Source organism: Macadamia integrifolia, chromosome 6 (genome assembly GCF_013358625.1).
Source record: "Macadamia integrifolia cultivar HAES 741 chromosome 6, SCU_Mint_v3, whole genome shotgun sequence".
NCBI classification, from domain to species: Eukaryota; Viridiplantae; Streptophyta; class Magnoliopsida; order Proteales; family Proteaceae; genus Macadamia; species Macadamia integrifolia.
Genome location: NC_056562.1, coordinates 12,213,218 through 12,233,639, shown reverse-complemented (window position 1 = coordinate 12,233,639; position 20,422 = coordinate 12,213,218). Strand labels below are relative to the sequence as shown.

General features: G+C 38.5%; 1 protein-coding gene across 6 annotated transcripts; it reads right to left on the bottom strand.

Annotated features, from left to right (window-relative positions):
• Window positions 1-572: 572 nt before the first annotated feature.
• LOC122081872 (inactive poly [ADP-ribose] polymerase RCD1-like) lies at window positions 573-19,191 on the bottom strand. 6 transcript variants are annotated; one of them, XM_042649230.1, is made up of 10 exons: window positions 18,775-19,189; window positions 18,150-18,271; window positions 17,865-17,970; window positions 16,749-16,900; window positions 15,419-16,654; window positions 14,696-14,937; window positions 14,095-14,195; window positions 11,322-11,510; window positions 11,136-11,231; window positions 573-921 (listed from the first exon to the last, which is right to left on the bottom strand). In XM_042649230.1, exons 5-10 carry the CDS (start codon window positions 16,546-16,548, stop codon window positions 895-897), a joined length of 1,785 nt encoding a protein of 594 aa, XP_042505164.1. In that variant the 5' UTR covers window positions 16,549-16,654; window positions 16,749-16,900; window positions 17,865-17,970; window positions 18,150-18,271; window positions 18,775-19,189; the 3' UTR covers window positions 573-894. The 6 variants fall into 6 exon arrangements, with proteins under 6 accessions (XP_042505164.1, XP_042505165.1, XP_042505163.1 ...); XM_042649231.1 differs by having other exon boundaries at window positions 17,865-17,937; XM_042649229.1 differs by lacking the exon at window positions 17,865-17,970.
• Between the last annotated feature and the right edge of the window lie 1,231 nt (window positions 19,192-20,422).

Sequence of the window (20,422 nt, the reverse complement as noted above, 5' to 3'; positions counted from 1 at the left end):
AAAAAAAAAAAACCACTACGGCTGGGCTGGTAACCAAAGAAGAGAAGAAAAGATAAAAAGAAATACAAAAGAAATCATCATTACATTTGGTATGTCCTGAATCAAATTTAAAATTCTTTTTTTGAATTTTAAAATTCACTAGAATAGTGAAATTCTGCCAAAAATGTCTTACCTAAAACACACAAAAATAAGAAAACATAAGAAAATAAAAACTTCTCTTTTCTTTCATCCATTGACAGCCAAAAAGAAAAGAAAAAAAAATTTCTTACAATTTTATTTCTTTTCTATTTTCTTTTTTCCGCTTTTCTAGATTCTTTTCTTTTCATTCTTCTGTTTTCTTCTCTTGACTACCAAAAGCAGCCCATTGGCCATACCAAACATAGCCTAAGCCAATTGATGGCACCGAGTAATTCCCTACCACCCGCTGGTCCATCTGCTGCCACTATAGACAAAGATTGCCAAGACATTAGTTTCATGTTCCACATCAACTTGGCCATCTGACCCGGAAAAAAAAAAGATCAAATTAACTTTTACATTCAAAAAGCGAACCAAAACATCACCAGACACAATTATGGGTCATATCACAATGGCATTCCATTATATTCCAGTGGAGGCAACTGCTACTTTAGGTAGTTCACACAATTAACAACCATAATCACAGACGGCAAAAATGCCATACAGACAATAATAGTGTTACCATTTATAATTTTATAGCTGATAAAAGGCATTACTTCATGTCGCACCAGATAACAAACTCGAAATAAATTCCATTTGATACTAAACCCGAAATCCCGTACCAAACACAACTACATTCACATCATGTCGACACATTTCACATGCTGCAGCAGCAAATTTAGGACAGTTAAGCTTCATCAACCTGGTTTGTGTATATTCTCATTCAACCTCCTGCTTTGATGCCAACTACAAAGTAGAAACAAATAGAGGTGTTACTGGAACAGTAAGTAAAGGAACTCAAAGGAATGATATGTAAAACACAGGAAAAAGAATTATGTAATAGGTCGTTATAGACTGCACCACCATCCATAGATGAGAACGATGATGCAACCACTTGCGAAAAGTTTCAAGCAAAAGCACCAAAGTATGTAGCAGATTCAATCGAACAATGACTAGTTAAAAACATAGACATGAACAGATTGTCTTGTACATTTCCTACACCAGCCTACCAATGTAGCCACACATTTTGAGATCCTACTACATGGTGGGTTTCAAGCCAAAAACATTACACCACATTTGCACTATCAAATCTTGATTTGCACAGCTTGGGAAAAGAACCTTAAATACAGCCAACCCCATTTAGCTGGGAAAATGCTATGTTGAATTGAGTCTTTGATTCTTTTGAGTCTTTTGAGTCTTTGAGTCTTTGAGTCTTTGAGTCTTTGAGTCTTTTGAGTCTTTCGGAGTCTTTTGAGTCTTTTGGAGTCTTTTGAGTCTTTTGAGTCTTTGAGTTGAGAGTTGAGAGTCGAGAGTCGAGAGTCGAGAGTCGATGATGCAGATTCTTCACCAAACTATGCTTGTTTTATTAGGAATAAGCCTAGGGTTGGGTTCCATAAATGTTAGGCCTTTGATCCCATGTGTTTTGAGTGTAATAGGCCACTTTTATAGGCCTAAAAGATAGGATTTAAGGTTGCATACGGGATTACTAGTTTGTTTCCTTTTTCATTAGTTTCCTTTTTAGTTATGTTTGATTTGAGTTATATTTGCTTCCTTAGGAGTCAAGTCATTAGTAGTTAGTTTACTCTTTTAACTAGTTTCTAATTTCAGTTTTTAGTAGGTCTTGTATTAGGAAACTAAACTAAGGTTTCTTTTTGAGGAACCTTCTATTTTGTAATTCCCTCCTCCATCAACATTATAAATAAAGATGAGGCTCCTAAAGCTAAGAATGATTTGATAAAAAAATTAATGGCTGCTGCTATTGTCTTCTTCATGAAAAGTTGTCTTGTGTTTGATCAAGGGTGATGGAATTAGTGTTTGATCCAAATAACTCCCTGTGGTGTGAAGCCCGAGAGGTTCTTCTTCAAGCTATCTTCTTCTTCTTCTCTCAACCATCCAAGGAGTTACATGTCAGTCCGAGTACTACAGGTACTTAAATCTAGTCCCTCCCTCATACCTGCCCAGAAATTTAGAAGCTTCTATTTTGGTTGCTGGTTACCTGAAGTCACCCTCCCATCACTACCATCAATCAACCAAAAGATATGGTCATTCTGACCAGCTATTAGTGAGAAAATTAAAATCTCCCAAGAACCCTATTATAGTGATCTCTTCTATCCAGGACAGAAATTGGTAGAGCTGCTTGTGATCATATGGTCTCCTTTGATATTGGCCTATGAAACTACGAAGAAATAGGCCTAATACATCCTCTGTTAAGTCCCTAATGTCAGGTTCCTAACCTGATCAGAAAAGAACTTCCTGCAGAGATCGATTGGCTGCACTTTTTTCTATTTGGCCTACTTTTCTAACCTGGAATTATTGTAGACTATTTATGGCTGTTCTTTGATAAGTATCCTGCAGTTTGGGATTAGGTTGGCCTTTGCCAATTCTAGTTCTACATTAGTCGAAAGTTGAGAGTCGAGTTGAATCGAGGGGAAAGATCTGATACATGGGCCACATGATTGATTTCATGTTCAGAATCTGTTAGGATGTCCACTCAACATGCAGAAAGTGTATCCAAATGTTGCTATATCTAGCCAACGGTTGAATCCCATAGAACAGTCCTCCATGTGGCTCAAAAATTATGAACCAAGTAGAACACCCTCTCCGAACAAGGATTTGTTTTCTCTTCCAAAAATTAATAAAAAAATACAAGACTCCAAAGTGGACCAACTAAAAAGAATATGAAGAGTCATTTGAAAATAGGGAGATAAAGGAGCTAGAAAAAGATGAAATTAGGTATTGGAGGACTTTCTGAAGCATAGAAAGATCCCCTATTAAGATGAGGTATGATATGTTGTGACATCAAAAGGAATGCAAGGAGAGGGAAAAGATGAGAAAAGGGGGGGTGGGGGGAGAACAACAATAACAGCCAAACATGTTTATGTATAAATGATTAGTTGAACCAGGAAACATAGAGAATATTAAATTGACAATTTCTCCAATTGAGATGTGCGGTTTAGCCCATAGAAGGAACTTACTAGCACATCTAATTCAGTTAAGGGTGTCCAATAGGGTAATTGGTATCCCAGACCTAATACCTTATCTTCTCTAGTCATCTTTCTCCTCTCATCTTCTCCCTCATTCATCTCAATTTCTAGTTCTTATTCTGTTCTTGGAATAAAATCCTTTTAGTTTTCGGGTTTCTTAATTTCCTACCCAAACTAGGAATTTTTCTGAAACTTCAACTCTAACCATTGGATTTCAATTCTGTTTCCATACCTAGCAATTGGTTTGTTCTGATCCTTCTTACAGTTTAAAAATTGGAACTGATTTCCTGTTCGTCTTCTTCAAGTCTGAATTCGGTTTCAATCAATTTTCAAGTTCTGTTTTCTAAGTTTGATTTTAGATTTCAGACTATCATTAGGCTTGTTATTTGGTACTGAAATCAATCTCTAATCTGGTTAGCTTCTATTGACTCTTAGATTTGGTAATTCCTTTTTCAAGCAGGAATCTTCAGATCCTAAAAATCTGACAACTGACTCAAGCCTGATTCATGTTATTATATATTCTCCCATCTCATTAAAGCCTTGGACTAGAATTTTTCCAGAATCATTCTCTGAAATTTTTGGATATCTGATTTTATTCCTTGGGTGAAAGCATTTTGCAAGCTTGTCTCCCACCGGATCTCATTGGTTCAAAAGATTAACACTGCATTACAATCCTTTTTAAAACATCCACCACATTCTGAGAGAGACATGAAACAGAAGAAAACTTCGAAAGTAAAACCCACGATGACTACTAACCCTTCTTGCAGTGGAAATAAATAGAGTACATCTTATAGGGATGGTAAAGTAAGATCGAATCATAAGTGATCCAATCCCAGGTAGTGGAAACTGTAAAAATAAGAGAATAGATGATCCTTTGGAGAAGGGAAACATTTTACATCACCACACAGAGTATTGGTTTCAAGGTTCTTAAGGCAGTGAGGCGACCAAGGCATTTGAGTCTTTTGGAGCGCTTTGGCGATAGGGCAGGCATAAGGCATCGCCTTATTGAATAAAGCGTTCTAATATTTTATTTTTTACATAACCATTCTATTTGGCTCTAATGACATATTAAAAATTATATAATACTACTCATATGCTAAATAAAGATTAAATGTTCATACTTCATGCTAATGCAAGATATTCATAACAAAACAAATCAATAAAGTGAATAAACTAAGTTCATCTTCATCAATCATCATCATAGCATATAATATAAATATATAATTACACAATCAATTTTGACAACCAGCAGCCAAGAACATCAAACCAGATTCACCAGAACCAAGGAGAGCTGCATATTCATCAAAAAAAAAAAAGAGAGCTGCAGAATAAGCCATAATACTATCTCCAGCAGTACCATCTCACAAAGAATAAATCAGAAAGCCACCAGCCACAAAAAGCAATACTTGATAATCAAAAGAATAATACCCAAGCTACAATACACAATCAATATTGATAACCAACAGCAAAAAACATCAAACCAGAACCAAGGAGCTGCATATTCATCAGAGAGAGAGAGAGAGAGAGAGAGAGAGAGAGAGAGAGAGTTGTAGGTTGCAGTGAAGAAGAAAGGAGACTGGGAGAGGAAAAGAAAGCCAAAAAAAGCCTGCAACATAGGGAGAAAAAAAACGAAAAGAAAGAAGGTAGAGAACCGTAGAAGGGAGAGGAAAAGAAAAAAAAATTCTCTCGCACTGCAGTTCCACACTTCCTGCTGCAGTAAAAAAAACAGAGGGAAATAGAATAGATTAAGAGAAAGAAGAAGAAAATACAGCAGGTAGAAACCGTAGAAAGAAGAAGAATAAAGAAGATGAAAAAAAATTAATAAATACATCAAATGTTCCTGCCTTGGTCTGAGGAATGTTCGCCAGAGGACTCTCACCGTCGCTGATGGAGTCTTGTCACTACCAGAGCAAGCTCCGAAAGGGGAAGGAGTAAGGACTGCAGCGTCGGCCCCAAACCCCTTGCGTGATTTCTGAATTAGTTACGTAATGTGAATTTTTTTTTTTTTTTTTTTTTAAATACCCTTGATCCCATGCTTCTCATGTGTAAACTTCCCCATATACTTTCCAAGAAAGCCACTTTTCAGGATCAACAAGCAAGACCATTTGATAACTAAGAAAGCAGGCAATCTACTCATGTACTCTAGTTTCGCTAATGAGATAAGGTAGTTGTTGGCTTGCTTGCTTGGCTAGCTAGTTTGGTGGGGAGCGAAGCTCTTGCTCTGCTTCTCGTGCCATCGCCTCTTTAGTGCACGGTGCATGGCTCTATCTTCCATCTACCCTGAGTCTGACAGATGATGATTAGGGAATCGCCATACACCTCAAGGCATTTCACTGAGAGTTTCAATGCTGCTTGTAACCCAGCTATACAAGCTGGGTATTCAGCCTCGTTGTTAGTGCAGGCGAAGTTCATTTTATGAACATTATGTGGTCAGCATTACTCTGCTTATACCCCACAGATGCCATAGCCTTGTGAAATCTTCCAAACCACGCTCTAGGTGACTTCTTCAACCCATAGAGAGCATGTTTCAACTTACAAATCTTGCCTTGAGTTCTTATGCTAGAGAAACCTGGTGGAATTCTCATATAAACTTCCTCATCGAGCTCTCCATGGAGAAAAGCATTCTTTGCATCAAGTTGTTGGAGTTCCCATCCTAGGTTCACAGCACATGAGAGTAAAACTTGCACAAAGGTCAACTTGGCAATTGGTGCAAATGTCTCCTGGTAATCGATTCCATAAGTCTTAGTGAACCCTTTAGCTACAAGCCTTGCCTTGTATCTGTCAACAGAACCATCGATATTCTGTTCTACCACAAACACCCACTTGCAGCCAACAGATCTCTTCCCAGGTGGAAGAGTCACAAGTTCCCATGTAGCATTCCTTTTTAAGGCATCCATTTCTTCCTTCATTGCAGCCATCCATTTTTTTCTACAAGAGCTTCCTAACCAAATCTTATAGGCACAAGTAGATGAAAGAGAAGACACAAAGGCACGATAGGAGGGAGAAAGGGAATCATATGAAACATAAGATATAAGGTGTTGAGTACAGGTCCTAGTTCCTTTTCTGAGGAAAATAGGTTGATTAGAAGGAGAGAGTATACCTAAGGTATGAGGCTCAATCGGTTTTGGATCCATGGCTAGCGAAGGGATGTGTAAAGGTGCTGTAGTAGTGGTGATGGTCTAAAGTTGCTTATTTCTGGTATATACCCTACTACAAACTTGAAGAGTGTAGTCATCAATTTGTCTCTAGAATTCACCAATGGTTCTTTGTACTAGAGTCATCTCCCCCTAAGTTGGAACAATAGGTTCAGCCCCTTCATTATCTTGTGGAGCATGAGGATCCTTAGGTGATGATGATGGGTAAACTAGTGGAGCAAGCAGATTCAGAGTCCTACATTCTTCACTAGTAACTCCAGACTCTCCCTGAAGAAGTGACAATGAGTAGTAACCAACAGATTCATGAAACACAACATCCATTGTTACTATTGTGCCCCAGGTAGGAGGATGCTAACACTTGTATCCTTTCTGTGTAGGAGAGTAACCCAGAAAGATACACTTTGTACTTCGAGGTTCCAATTTTCCTGATGAATGATAATCCCTGACATAACAGACACACCCAAGTCTTTGGTAAAACCAGAATGTAGTCCCTTGAAGAACCTCAACACGAGTTCAAGAGTTGAGGACATTCGCATATGATTGATTAGGTAGGTTGCTATGAGGACAGCATCACTCCACTGCTGAGATGGAACTTGTCTAGCAAACATCATGACTCAAGCAATATCTAGCAAGTGCCTATTCTTGCGTTCAACTAGGGGTGTCAATTCCTAAACCGAACCAGTAAAACCGGCCGGACCGAACCGATACCGGACCGAACCGAAGCCTTATTGGTTCGGTTCGGTTTCGAGTATTGCAACCCCAAAACCAAACCGAACCGCACCGAAAACCGGATGAACCCGAAACCAAACCGAAACCGGCTCAAAACCCGGACCAAAACCGAAACCAAACCGGTAAGAAACCGAAACACTCCAAAATTCATTAAAAAAATCAAAATTTGCATAGTTTTGTTTACATTTGTATGGAAAGTCGAATCCAAACTAGACCAAAAATCAAAACCAACCCGGTTACAAATTGATTTAAGAAACCGAAGTTCACCAATTCATCATTTGGTTGTTTCCTAATGGCTCCATACCGGTTTAAAAAACCGATCCAAACCGAAATGAACCTCATAAATCCAAACCGGTACCAACCCGAACCCAAACCGCACCGAAGCCGACACCAGACCGAAACCGATAAATCCTTAATGGGTCGGTTTCGGTCACTTCCAAAGTCACACCGAAACCGGTGGAACCGGACCGAAACCGCACCAAACCGGACCGTTGACACCCCTACGTTCAACCACCCCATTCTAAGCAGGAGTGTCAACACAGCTTGTCAGATAAAAAATCCCATGATCAGCTTGGTATTTTTTAAACTGACCCTCCATGTAATTTTCCATTATCAGTATGCAAGATTTTCAGAGTTGCATTGAACTGAGTCTGAATCATTTTATGGAACCACTGAAAACAATTGAACACTTCACTTTTGTGTTGCATCACGTAAATCCAAGTAGTTCTAAAGTGACAATAAGGGACACAAACCACCTTTTCCCCGAAATAGATGTCCTACGAGATGGACCCCATACATCAAAGTGAACCAAATGAAAAATAGAACTTTTATTTAAAGGAAAATAACTGAAACGAGTCTTTTTAGCCTGAGTACAAGCGTCACAAGAGTCATCCCTAATACATGATTTAACTAAATGCAGAAATAAAAGAGATAAGGTCCCAATTGGTGGGAACGACAGTGCCATTGAGTCAATTCAGAAGAAGCAGAGTGTAGTTGGTGAGGAGATGATGCCGTAGCAATAGGGAGACAAACCATCATCAAGCAAATAAAGACCACCATGCACCTTACCACATCCAATCGTCTTCCCTGTTTCCAGATCTTGGAAAATGCAATGGGAAGGAAAAAAAGTTTACTTTACAGTTTAGGTCCTCAGTACAACTACTAATGGATAGCAAATTTAGTAGTAAAATTAGGGATATGTAAAATTGAAGATAGAGTTATAAAAAGAGAACACATAATAGAACCCTTTCCGAAGACAGATGATAGGGTGCCATATCCTACCCTAACTTTATCTCTGCCTGAGGCAAGTGAATACTGGTGAAATAAATTGGAGGAACCAATAATGTGATCAATGGCACCAGAGTCAATGATCCAAGGAGTGAAGACGACTAATGCACAATGTCCACCAAATAAAATATCTAAGTAAACAAAACTGGAACCTGAAAGGACTGAATTGGAAGGAGTTGAAGAATTGGAAGCCTTAAGCATATGTCTGAAAGCCAAGAGTTCCTCTTAGGAGAGTCCAACATCAGTTGCAGGGGGAGTGTCCAGTCTCAGCCTGATGGGATTTAATTTTGGATCGACTCCGAGTGCGCTTTGCCTCAAAATCAGCAGGCTTTTCATAGAGCTTCCAACAGTAGATCTTAGTATGGTATGGTATGGTATGGTATCGTTTGCAGCAGTGTTCACATTTAACAATCTCCTTAGTAGAATCACCAGTTCAATTTGCTCCTTCAGAGGTAATAGTGGATCCAATCTGTAGAGCTGATTTTTCAATAGTAGAAGCATGTAGCATCGAGATACGACAACATTCCTCCGTATAAACAAGAGCAAAGGATTGTTTCAGAGTAGGGAAGGGAGAGTTGCTAAGTATCTGAACACAAATCTAATCATACTCGAAATTTAAGCCTGCCAAGAAATCACACCCTAATTTTGTCAACATGTTAGGTGTAAGCAGTACTGTCTTCAGCATTTTTGGAATAATAATCTACATAATGGTTCAATTCGTACCATAGAGCTCGAAGTTCTACATAATATTAGGACATAGAGACTTCCTACCGGGTAGTGGTACGAACCTTCTTGCGAAGCTCAAATACCTGAGCATCATTCCCTAGATGCCCGTAAGTTTCCCTGGCAACAGCCCAAATCTAAGAAGCAGTATCTAATAACAAAAATACTCGAGAAATAGATTGATGAATAGAACCAATCAAGTAAGACATTACCAAGGAGTCATTAATGACCCATTTATCCTGAGAGATACCCTCATCAGAGGGTTTCTTCAATTTCCCTGTAATGTGTCCAGTGAAACATCTACCAACAATGGTAAGATATGTAGATCTAGACCAGACAAGGTAATTAGTTCCATCCAATTTCACAGAGCTAGTCCCAAAAGGCATGTAGTCATTGCAACTTTTTTCATCAGACCCAAAGTTTACAGATCAACCGTCAAAAAGTGTCTATACTTCAAACAAATTGCCCAGTAAGGGTAGTGAGGTACTCCAAATAATATCAAGCTTGATGAAGAATTGTTGAGATAAGCAAATTAGAGTTTTAGGAGAAAACCCTAATTATCAAAGAAGATGGAAAATTTGATACAGAGACTTGGCAGATGGGGCCACAAGTCTGGTCGATCTCCTCTGTAATGGTGATGATTTCCTAAAACAAATCAGCCAATTTTGAGGAGGGAGTCCCAAAACCGATTTTTTCAAGGTTTAGAGGAAAACCCTTCTTTTTTTTGCACATCAATTTGTGAGGATCTTGATCTCGTGGATAATGATGAGTCCTTCCAGGTAGTTGTACTTGATCTTCAAAAGGTAGAGATATGAAGGGAAGGCGAAGGTTTGCTGAGAAACTGAAAACCTAGATCAGAAATTAGGTTCTAAAACCATGTTAACAGAAAGAACGGGAGAATGCTTGTGTCTTTAAATGATCACACAAGTCCCCTATTTTTATAATATAAAATCATAATAGAGTCATGATTATCATGATAGGAGTACAAAATAGAATAAATAAAGCATTTACAAATTATACCCCCCCATCCAGTTGCCCCAATCTACTTAGGGTCGGTGGAGGGGGGAAACCCCAATGTGCCCCTGCGGCACACTATTCCTTATTCTAACAATAAACTTCACCAACAACAACTAATTGGATCTGCAACTCAGTCCAACGTAAGGTACAGAACCAGATCTGAACCTGGTTTCAAATCTCAATAGGAGGGTCCTTTGAAGACAAGAATCTAGGGTTAAGGTCGCCCAGGGAAAGGAAACCTTAAAACAAAAACTCAGCCCAAACTGATCAACCCAGAGGGAGATCGATCAACCTCATTAGAGCTGTGACTAATGCCCTGAAACAGGGGTGCTGAGAAAAAAAAAACCAGAAAGGAATGAAGAAGAAACAAAGACGGAGTAGAAGAATGGAAGGGAAGAGACGGGAGAATTTCTAAGACTGAGAAAGAGGGTTTCCGACATACTTCAACCAAAAGAAAACTGTTCATTCAAATTCAAAACTCAAAACTCTTTCTCCATCGAGATACATCAATATAAAGGAAAACTAAACCCAACAAAAATGGAAACTAAATATTCTAGGAAGCCAAAATAAGTCCTACGTATCTACCCAAATAACCCAACTTTCTAAAACAAATAGAATAAAAATCCTTACATATCAATTACCTTAATGTGATTTGTTTCTAACTCTAGAAAGGAAATAAACAAAGAAATCAAACTAAATGTGTAGCCCTAAATCCAACGCCCAACTGCATCAACTTCCCATACATTGATAGATATCTGATTTGATCTAATAACTAGCAGAACCCTAAATCTTCAACACCCTTGGTGCAGCCTCTAAGACTTCCATCAAACAATGAATTCCAACTAATGACACATAAAATGCATTGTGGTGCAGCATTTATCCAGGCAATTATCAATTATACTATTCATATTAATGAAGCCTCCCATAACAAGTATCAATGATACAACAGTAATAATTAAAATAATGATGTGTAAAATACATACAAAGAGCTAAAGAACCAAGTCAGTCAGCTACTTACCCATCAGTGTAAGAACAAACAAAATAAATCAAAATAGATGAACCTTACCTTGCACTGCAAACTTGTTATCGTGGATCTCAGCAGTCCGTCCCCAACTATACATCTCAACTTTTTAACAAATTCATCCCGATTAATAACTTTACTCTGATAAAAATAAATAAATAAATAAATAAATATCCTTTAGCAAAACAAAAGAGAAGTGGTTAATATGATACATTGTGATTTGGGGCATACCCTAAATTGGTCATAGTGTATATTCACTAACTTCATATTTTTAGGAGGCACGTCACTAGAGATGGCTGCAAACAACATGGGGAAAGGCATCCATGGAGATTTGGGAGCCTTTGGAACATTTGAACCAACAGGGAGGTTTTCAGTTTGAGATCTCTTTGCAAAGCCTGGAAATGTATGACGATCTCCCACCTAAAAAGAAAAATGATACTTGTTAAAGGAAAAGATTATTTCCTGAGAAACTCAGAGCAACAAACTCAATAGTATGTGAGAGAGGGGGAGGACATCCCTACTCACTAGGCTTAAGATATGCTCAAATCTCTCTCACCTAGACACATCATGCACCCATGGAGTACCCGTGTTGACCCAACATGATACAACAAAAACGCATATAAGTATGGGTATGGATATGGGTATGGGAATGGGTATGGGTATTGGGCATGGGCATGGGCATGGGCATGGGCATGGGCATGGATCAAGTTCGCACCAATAAGTTGGGAACTTGGTGGCTGTTAAGGAGAAGAGCAACCCCTTTATTGTGACACATAAACCCCTCCCCCTTTCAAAACATTTTTGCCAAGCCCTTGTACCATACAAATTTTCGAGACACAACCTCATATTCTAGGCTCTGGGAGCAGGAGGATCCAACTCCTCAACACATATCCATAGCCAGCCCGTTACCTGAACCCATCCATGTAACATAAATTCAAACGTCTTTTATTTGGAGAAAATACTCAAATTCATTATAACAGCAATGGATATATATATATATATATATATTTTACTTGGAAAGCAATAATATAAGTACCACAGATGACATGGATTGGAAACACCAAGTAATGATATGCTTGGCACACATGACATGGCATCAGGAACACCACTTGACGAGAACCCAAAAAGTTTCTAGGTCCGTACTGATCAAAGAATTCAAATCATTCAATCAAATAGTACATACAAATGAGATTGAGTACTTAGAATCACAGACCATGGCAACACTCAACTTAGTAAAAAAAACCTGATGAAAATAAAGAAGAGTCCCCAACAATACAAACCTTGATGAAAACTCCATTTCTACAGGGCTGAATCATGAATATTCAAAATTAAAATTAAGAGTACTTCACCTTGGGCCAGGGGAAAGGGTTCATACTAACCTCTCCACGGCATTAGTTAAGTGGAAGGGGAAATCAACTTTAGGCCCTATTCGAATCGCCTTGAAGATAAAGTAGAGTGCTACTGGCAAGCAGAAGTTGTCTGCTGTAACTCCATGCTTCCAGCATGTCCATTTTGAAATTCCATTCATTGCAAGGTGTATTCAGCTCGCAGTGCTGGCAAGGGTAATTTGCGTTAGTTCAGTGGAAGGGGAAATCAACTTTAGGCTCTATATGATTCGCCCTGAAGACATAGTAGAGTGCTACTGGCAAGCAGAAGTTGTCTGCCGGAACCCCATGCTTCCAGCATGTCCATTTTGAAATTCCATTCATTGCGAAGGTGTCTTCGGTTCGCGGCGCTGACTTTGAGGGATAAAAAGAACCCTATTTTTCCACTTAGTCCTTTAGTGACCTGTGCTCCTACTGGCACAGCCTCAGTGTTTCTGATGGCTGTGTATCCAGTGGCAGTAAACTCCAGCACCCTATTTTGTGAATTGCTTCTTTAGCAGCTAGTGTTCCATAGCACAGCCTTGGAGTTTTCAAGGCTGAGTAACAGGAAGCAAAAAAGGCCTTTATTTTGTCATTACTGCTTTAGAGGCCTGTTTTCCACCTGGCAGCCTCAGAATTCCTGACAGCTAAGTAACAAATAGAAAAATCACTCCAAAACCTATTTTCTGAATCACTCTTTTGGCACCTTATGTTCCCACTTCTAAAGCCTTTGTGCTTCAAATGGCCAACCAATAGCAGGTACCTTTGCAGAACCTATGGGCAGCTTTGATCAGCAGACCTCGCTTCAGTAACGTCAAATGCTCCATCTTCTATAAAAGAGGGAAGACCAAGACCAGAAGTGAACAGTAGGAGCTGATCTGGTTCTGCTTCCAATCCGGGTACATCTGCATCTACCGGATTCAAATTTGGAGGAAACCATTGGAGGGGGGGAGGGATGATATAGAGGTGTAGTGTGAGTCGATTTGAACTGGGTGGCAAAGTTATTTTAATGTTTTCCATAGTTGATTAATTGACAATTTGTATGCTTAAATCCCTGAATAAGAGACCCAAAAGTTACAAACTCAACAGCAGTCAAAAAACAGTAGGAACAAGCCCCAAAAACATAAGCTAAAAGCCTAAAAGTACCACCTACGCAAGGCAATGATATTCTTAGGCCCCTGCCATCTTGGTACAAAAAAATCACTATGCCAAAAAGCAAGCTTAAGTTGCTCCAGAAAAACCCAAGAAAGTTTTGAGTAATAAAAAAGCCCACGTTTAAAATCCTATATACATCAACTGTCTCAGTTTTGAAATTCCTTATTGCCCCCAACAAAAACAAAAGCTTCCAATTTTGAATAAGAAAATACGACATGTGCCCTTCGATTTTCCAAAAATCCCACGTTTAAAAGGCCAGTTCTGTTTAATAAACGATACCATGACACGTTTGTGTAGGGCCACCCTCGAATATTTGGTTGGCCCAACTCATGCACATTCCTAGAACTTCTAGCCCCTCTACCGATCGATTGAAGTATCACCACTTAGAGAGAGAGAGAGAGAGAGAGAGAGAGAGAGAGAGAGAGAGAGAGAGAGGAGGAGGAGGAGGAGGAGGAGGAAAAACTAAAAAAGGTATAGAAGCTTACCGAATTAACTAGACAAGAATCTGGTTGAAGTTGACCTTGAGAGCAAGCAGAATTTGTGACTCCAGAAACATTGACTTTGCTTTCATTCCCAACTAAAAAACCTGAAGGAACACAAACAAATACTACATCTCTAACTATAATATATTAACAGCAAATGGAGCTAATAAACTCCCAAAATTAAACAAAAGCACGCTCATGATTTATTTCTAGACCCTACACTGTTATTATTATCACACAAAAAAATGCTACACCCTGTAAAGTGAACATGGCCCACCAACTCATCAACCCAGACAATTCAAGTTGTGCAGTATCTCTTGGATAGGGTGTAGCCAACACATGAAACCAGCTGAGAATACTTCCCGACTATAAACATTAAATTACCCATTCAAGCCTCACAATAAGATTGATGGTTGATGTGTTCTGGCAGGCCATACTTCAAAGGCATACTCATTCAAAGACATTAAAAAATTGATTGAAAAATCCAGATTGTGTCAATGATGAGTCAAGTTTATGGGTACGGCTGTCAAGAGCATCTTCCTCAATGTTCCTAGAGAACAATGAATCAATCATCGAACAAATTGAAATTAGGGGCAAAAATTACCTTCAGCATTGGATGGCATCCTAAAACTGACGACATATTCCGGATAGATGTGAGTGTTCATATTCATGTTCCATACCATATAGTGCTTCGGATTTTGAAGATCATCTACACCACTATCAAAGTTTTCGCTACTTGGATGAAACTGTTCAGATCCAGGATGAACAAGTTCCATGTTTCCCATAATTACACGACACAAAACCAAATGCTGTACTCCATTTTCGTCAACATCACAATGACTTGCACTGTTAAGGAAACAAAAAGTGAATTCTTATCCAAAAATCCATTAAAGCTATAGAAAGGGAATAATAATTGCAGGAAAAAAAGACATCTTTAGACAATCTACCAACTGTATTTGTCTTTAACATCCCAATGGCAGGTCAGCATCAATACTCAACAAAACCCAAATCAGAGTAAAAAGCAGAGAAACAATCCATTTAGATGGCTAAAGCTTCCACAGCATTTTCCCACTAATATAGCCAAATGGCAAGCCCATAAAAAATTTCTGTAAGTAGAGGGTGATTATCATTCCAACAGATGACGTTTTCACTCTAAGATCACTGAAGTCCAGAATATGTGCAAAACCTCAGACACAGTCATTTTTAAGCCACATCAACAAAATCTATTTTAACCATTATATGTGGATTTCTTCCAACCTTCGATTGGAAAGAAATATATTATGCACCTAAGAGAGAGAGAGAATTAACTCTGAAAGAAAGTATATACCTGATATAGGAGCAGTTTGCCGGTGTGAGACGAACACCAACACCATACATAGGCTTAGTTTCACACAGTTCTTTTAAACCAAGCCCATGCTCCATTATTCGGGATACTGCTTCTTTGGAAGTGGCAAGCCATGCATATCTTATATTTGGATCACCACGATACTTTGTCGTAATTTCAAGCTGCTTTCGGAAAAGTTCCAACCGACCTTGCAAAAAATTACTTGAGCCACGGTACATCTGGAGTATGTCATTTGCACTCAATTTTAGGCCCATACCCAAAAGGAACATATCTTGCACAGCATCATCAGTCAATTCATCAAATCCAGTTGTCTGCAAAAGAGAGTTGCCACCCGAATGCCTATTCTCCCCAATAGCTTCCACAATCTTTGCAACTGATTTGGCATTGGTACTATCATGTTCTTCTACTCCGTACTGGTCACTGGGAGATTTTTCATCAATTTTAAGCCGCTTAACACGAGTATATGATTCCTCACCACATTCTTCTGATTTTGCATTACCGGCCCCAATTACTTCAATCCCAATCTCAAGTTGCAGTTTAATTTCACGAGCCATGTCCGTTTCTGAATATACATGTGAACAATCTTCCCCCGGTTCAGACTGAAAACAGCTATGCAGTTCCTGGTCATCAGAATCATCAGAATATGATACCGGAAAGAAACAGCCACCTGCTTCATCAATCCAAGCAATTGGCTGTTTTAAGCCCGTTTTCAGGTCAACCTGAATCATGTCCAGAAAATTCAGCAATGAACAACAACCCTTGAATTCAACTTCAAAGGCTGCCTTCTTTTCCTCAAAACCTTTCTTCACCAACTCAAGAAAATCTTTCGGAAAATCCCTCCATTCACCATTGTGGTAAAACATCAGACGTTGAAGCAACCCACTCTTCATGAAATTTGAATAATTTTTTATTATACCTTTCTCAGAGCGAGAGCCTGATTTGTTCCTGCATGCCTTCGACCTAACCCGCTTCCAAAGCTTGTCGGATAGGGAATCAAATGAGGATCTCCGTAGCACCGCCGTACGAGCAGCTGCAGTGAAATATGATGCACATTGGGATGCACGCTTCCTCTTCAAGTCAACAATTATTCTCTTACTCTTCTTCACTTCCATTTCTAAGTAGTAAAGCTTTACTCCACAGTCCAAAGATAACAAATATTTACAATAGGTTTTGGAATAATGTCAAAGAAACCATGCCAAGGAAGATGATTTGCAAGCCCTGGAAAAGACATACAAATGAAACAACAATCTTGTAAATTTATAATTTCTGGTAATATAAGTCTATAACCAAAATGTAACATATGAAAGTTTACCATTGCTATATCCAGACATATGGAGTATAAGAAAGAGTTAGACAGCCACCACTGTACAAATCCTACTATGAGACATTTGGTCTAATTTGTAGTTCATTGACCACTGAGATAGAGTTGGTAAACACAATGCAACCTCCTTGACAAAGAACAACCTGACAACGCAAACAGAACCTTTGGTTATAAATGAAATTTCTAAAGTTTGGACAACCTACAAAAACTCAGAATTCAAAAAACGCAGACCTCAGTCAGTCGGGTTTAGTTACTAGCCTCAGGATCAAAGAGGACCCAAGAAATAGCTAATCTTTCAAACCTAAATGGGTGCTAAATTATTTTGTTTTTATATTCAAGTACACTGCTAGGTTGATATTAAAGTACCATTTAACAACAGTACACTTATAACACTTTGACATTGTGTAATGTCTAATTCATTTTCCTTATTCCTAATGCATATTTCAGTTTTTTTCATTTCATGTTCTAACACTAAATTAGGCGTACAATAGGCTATATTTGAAAAGGTATACAACATAGTAAGGCATACACTACCAACCTAGGGTACGATGAAACCAAACTACCATATTGGGTGTTTTTATATTTTTATTTTTTTTTATACAAATTATAGGTTTATTATGTTTAGAAATGCTTAATTAAGCTATCGCTGAAGTTTCGGGCCAAATATGGTCATTTGCCCACTGAAATGGCTAAATGAAATGGCAAGCCAAAAGATGCATAGTTTCAGTCAGTCAAAACCCAAAATATTTCTTCCACTGGGGTAAATGAAATGGCCAGCAAAATCTCAAATCTCTCCAAAAACAAGTGCAAAAGATGTCTTAACTTTCAAGAATAAGTTCAGTTTAGTTCAAACATGTCATACAACATTTCAATGGTGCTGATCACTATTTATGTGTCTAGCAATGACAGAACAAGTGCATGAAGACAAACATTGTTGTAAATGACATATCAAAATTGAATAAGACTCATTTTCAGGCATAAGTCAATGTTCAGAGAGTTGGATCAAATGATTGATACACAAGCCCGAGTACCACCCACATGCATGTTTATAGTGACGCCAAGGAAACAGGGATTGTACTATAGGGAATATTTGACGCAAAAACTCACCTAATAACAGAAAATTAGTCAGGGTTTGAGAGATCAGAATCGCCACTCAATTTGGCCTGAATCAGCCATAAATCTGCAGGAATCGGCCAAAAATCCCTGAACAAAACTGAATAACCGGATCCTCAAACCCTCACTATAGTAGTAATGAATTTAAAAAAAAAATAAATAAATAACTAAATCATTTCCAGTTCGCAAAGCAATCATCAGAAAGAAGCATAAATGAACAAGTCAACCACCCATTGCAAGGTCATGCCAAGATAGAATTGTGCATGCATGAGAACATACCCAGCAGTGCCATCACTGGAGAATTTGTACAAGCTTTTCTTCATCCCTGGCCTCAAAAAAACATAAGCCATAAAAGGAGAAAAACTTTCTTCTTCACCCGACAACTCCAAACCGCTCTGATCCTAATAAAGTCCAGTAGAAAGCAAATATTTTCATGTACAAAACAATATAAAGGGTGGATAAAACAAATTTTTCAGAAAACGAGAAGCAATACGGTAATATAAATCACGTAACCAGGCAATTAATCTCAAATAGAAAAACAAGAAGTTTGCTTTTTGCCATCAATTTAAAGAAGATGAACAGAAAACAAATTACGTCCCATGAAATCCAGATTAACTCTTATTTAAACAGATCTGTACAAGATCTGTTTAAATGAAGAAACAAGAAATTTCTTCTAACTTGAACAAGCGAACGGCTCAACCGCAGATCTGGCTAGAAAAGCCAGTTTGGATTAACAAAGAGACGGCATTCAAAAGCAAAGAGCGTCAAATCATTCGAAATTTACCTGAACCACGAAAGAAGAAAAATCCAAACCCAAGATGAACCAAATAAAATTTATTTTAAAATTAAAATCAAAATTGAACTGACCAAAAAAAAAAAAAGAATAAGCTCCATTGAAACTTACCTGTGAAAGTTGGAAAGTGGAATTCCAGGCGAGATTTGAGAGAAACAAGTAACACAGTTCACGAAGAAACGATTTCACGAGCGATTTGATTTTTTACCGAACTACGTGATGAAGGAAGAACTGATTTAAGCCCTGTGGTACCAGATCGCTTTGAAAGGAGCTTATTTGATATGATTCAAATGATATACAGGATGAGTTTCTACAGAGATGGAAGCTCAACTACTACTTAGATTATCCTACTCACAGGAAAACGACGACCCTAATCCTTTCTTGACACCCGGAACCCTAATTATACCGTCTTCTATGTTTGGTAACTACCTTCTTTCTTTGATAAATGAGCCTTTCGCCGACCAGTTTGGCAGCGGAGGCAAGCACTGCTACTGAGACATGGTGTTACAAACTACCGATTGGTTTCCTCGAAACCCTCTTTCTCGGGATAACGAAGAACAGTGTGAAGGGGTTGACGCCGTTAATTGACAAATTTAACTTCCGTAAGTCCTTTTTTATTTTTTTTGGTAAATTATGGAAATACACGTCGTTTCTTGCTGGGAAAGATATATGAGAAAAGCCGCCACCATATATCTTTTTCAACTTTAGTGGATCCAACGGTCAGGATCTCTTAAAAAGCCGGAATGGAAGGTTTAAGAAGTGTGGATTCTAAGGCATTTATTATAATCTAGGGCTTTCGATGACTTTGCCGTTAGGTTTTCTGTTAAGGATTTGCCGTCAACTTTTCTATTGGTTGAGAAAGTATTGTACCGTGACGGCATAATGATAAGTACAAATTATTTTCTAAATTACTAAACTACCCCTCGCCTTCTCGCTAATCATAAAGAGCAGATAGGTATGGATTTTTTTTTTTTTTTCTTTTTTTTTTTTCGGGTAGAAACTAGAAAGGTATGGCTTTGGTCAGATTAAAAATAATGGAGAGCGTCGCGTCAGACCTACGTTTTCTGGTTCCCATTTAGTGGTGGGACCCACTCTCTTTCTTGATTGTAGGCCCACAATTTCTGGGTGGGTCCCACAGGAAAGTATAAGATCCCTTATACAATTTGCCAACTTTTACATTTACATTGATTCTCGTGATCGTGGTTCGCTTCTTTACCAAAGTGGGAGAAAAGTTCTGTTCCAACCCTCATTGAAACGACTGTCCCTCATTGGTCTTTTCCTTCGTACGTGTCATTGGTCTAGTCAGGTTGACACTATAGGGTGGATACATTCGAGTCTTGCTCTTGAATGATCTGTAATTGAATTGATTTTGTTTTTTTTTAAATGTCATTCACCTCTGAAAGCCGGTGATAAGAGTATGGTAGGGATTTCTAATCCATTCACGAATCACGATGGGTCAAGGACTCGGGCTGGGTTAGCGGTGCGAGAGTATCCTTTGTAATTAAAAATAAAGGATTAGTCGTACCAGAACAAAGTATTAGGAACTCCCCGGTAGGGGTGTGTTGGTTGGTTAAAAATGGTTAGAAAAAAATTATTATAATAAATAAAAGTAGGCAACAGTTTTTCTGGTCAGTAGTCCAACTAACGAAGTCAATTGTCGGGAGTGATCCCAACCCTCTAAATGGAATCTGATATGGCTGATTTTGATCGATTAGATTCCGATGCAAGAGCTGAAGTTCTTAAAGAGTCCTGTACAAAA

Bases quoted from the DNA above. Each gene is read 5' to 3' on its own strand.
- LOC122081872 (XM_042649230.1), bottom strand. From the start codon at position 16,548: ATGGAAGTGAAGAAGAGTAAGAGAATAATTGTTGACTTGAAGAGGAAG. The intron at 14,196-14,695 runs GTAATTTTTGCC...GTGTTCCTTCAG, and splicing joins GATGCCATCCAATGCTGAAG to GTTTTTTAGTTGGGAATGAA. The intron at 11,511-14,094 runs GTAAGCTTCTAT...TTTTCTTTTTAG, and splicing joins ATTCTTGTCTAGTTAATTCG to GTGGGAGATCGTCATACATT.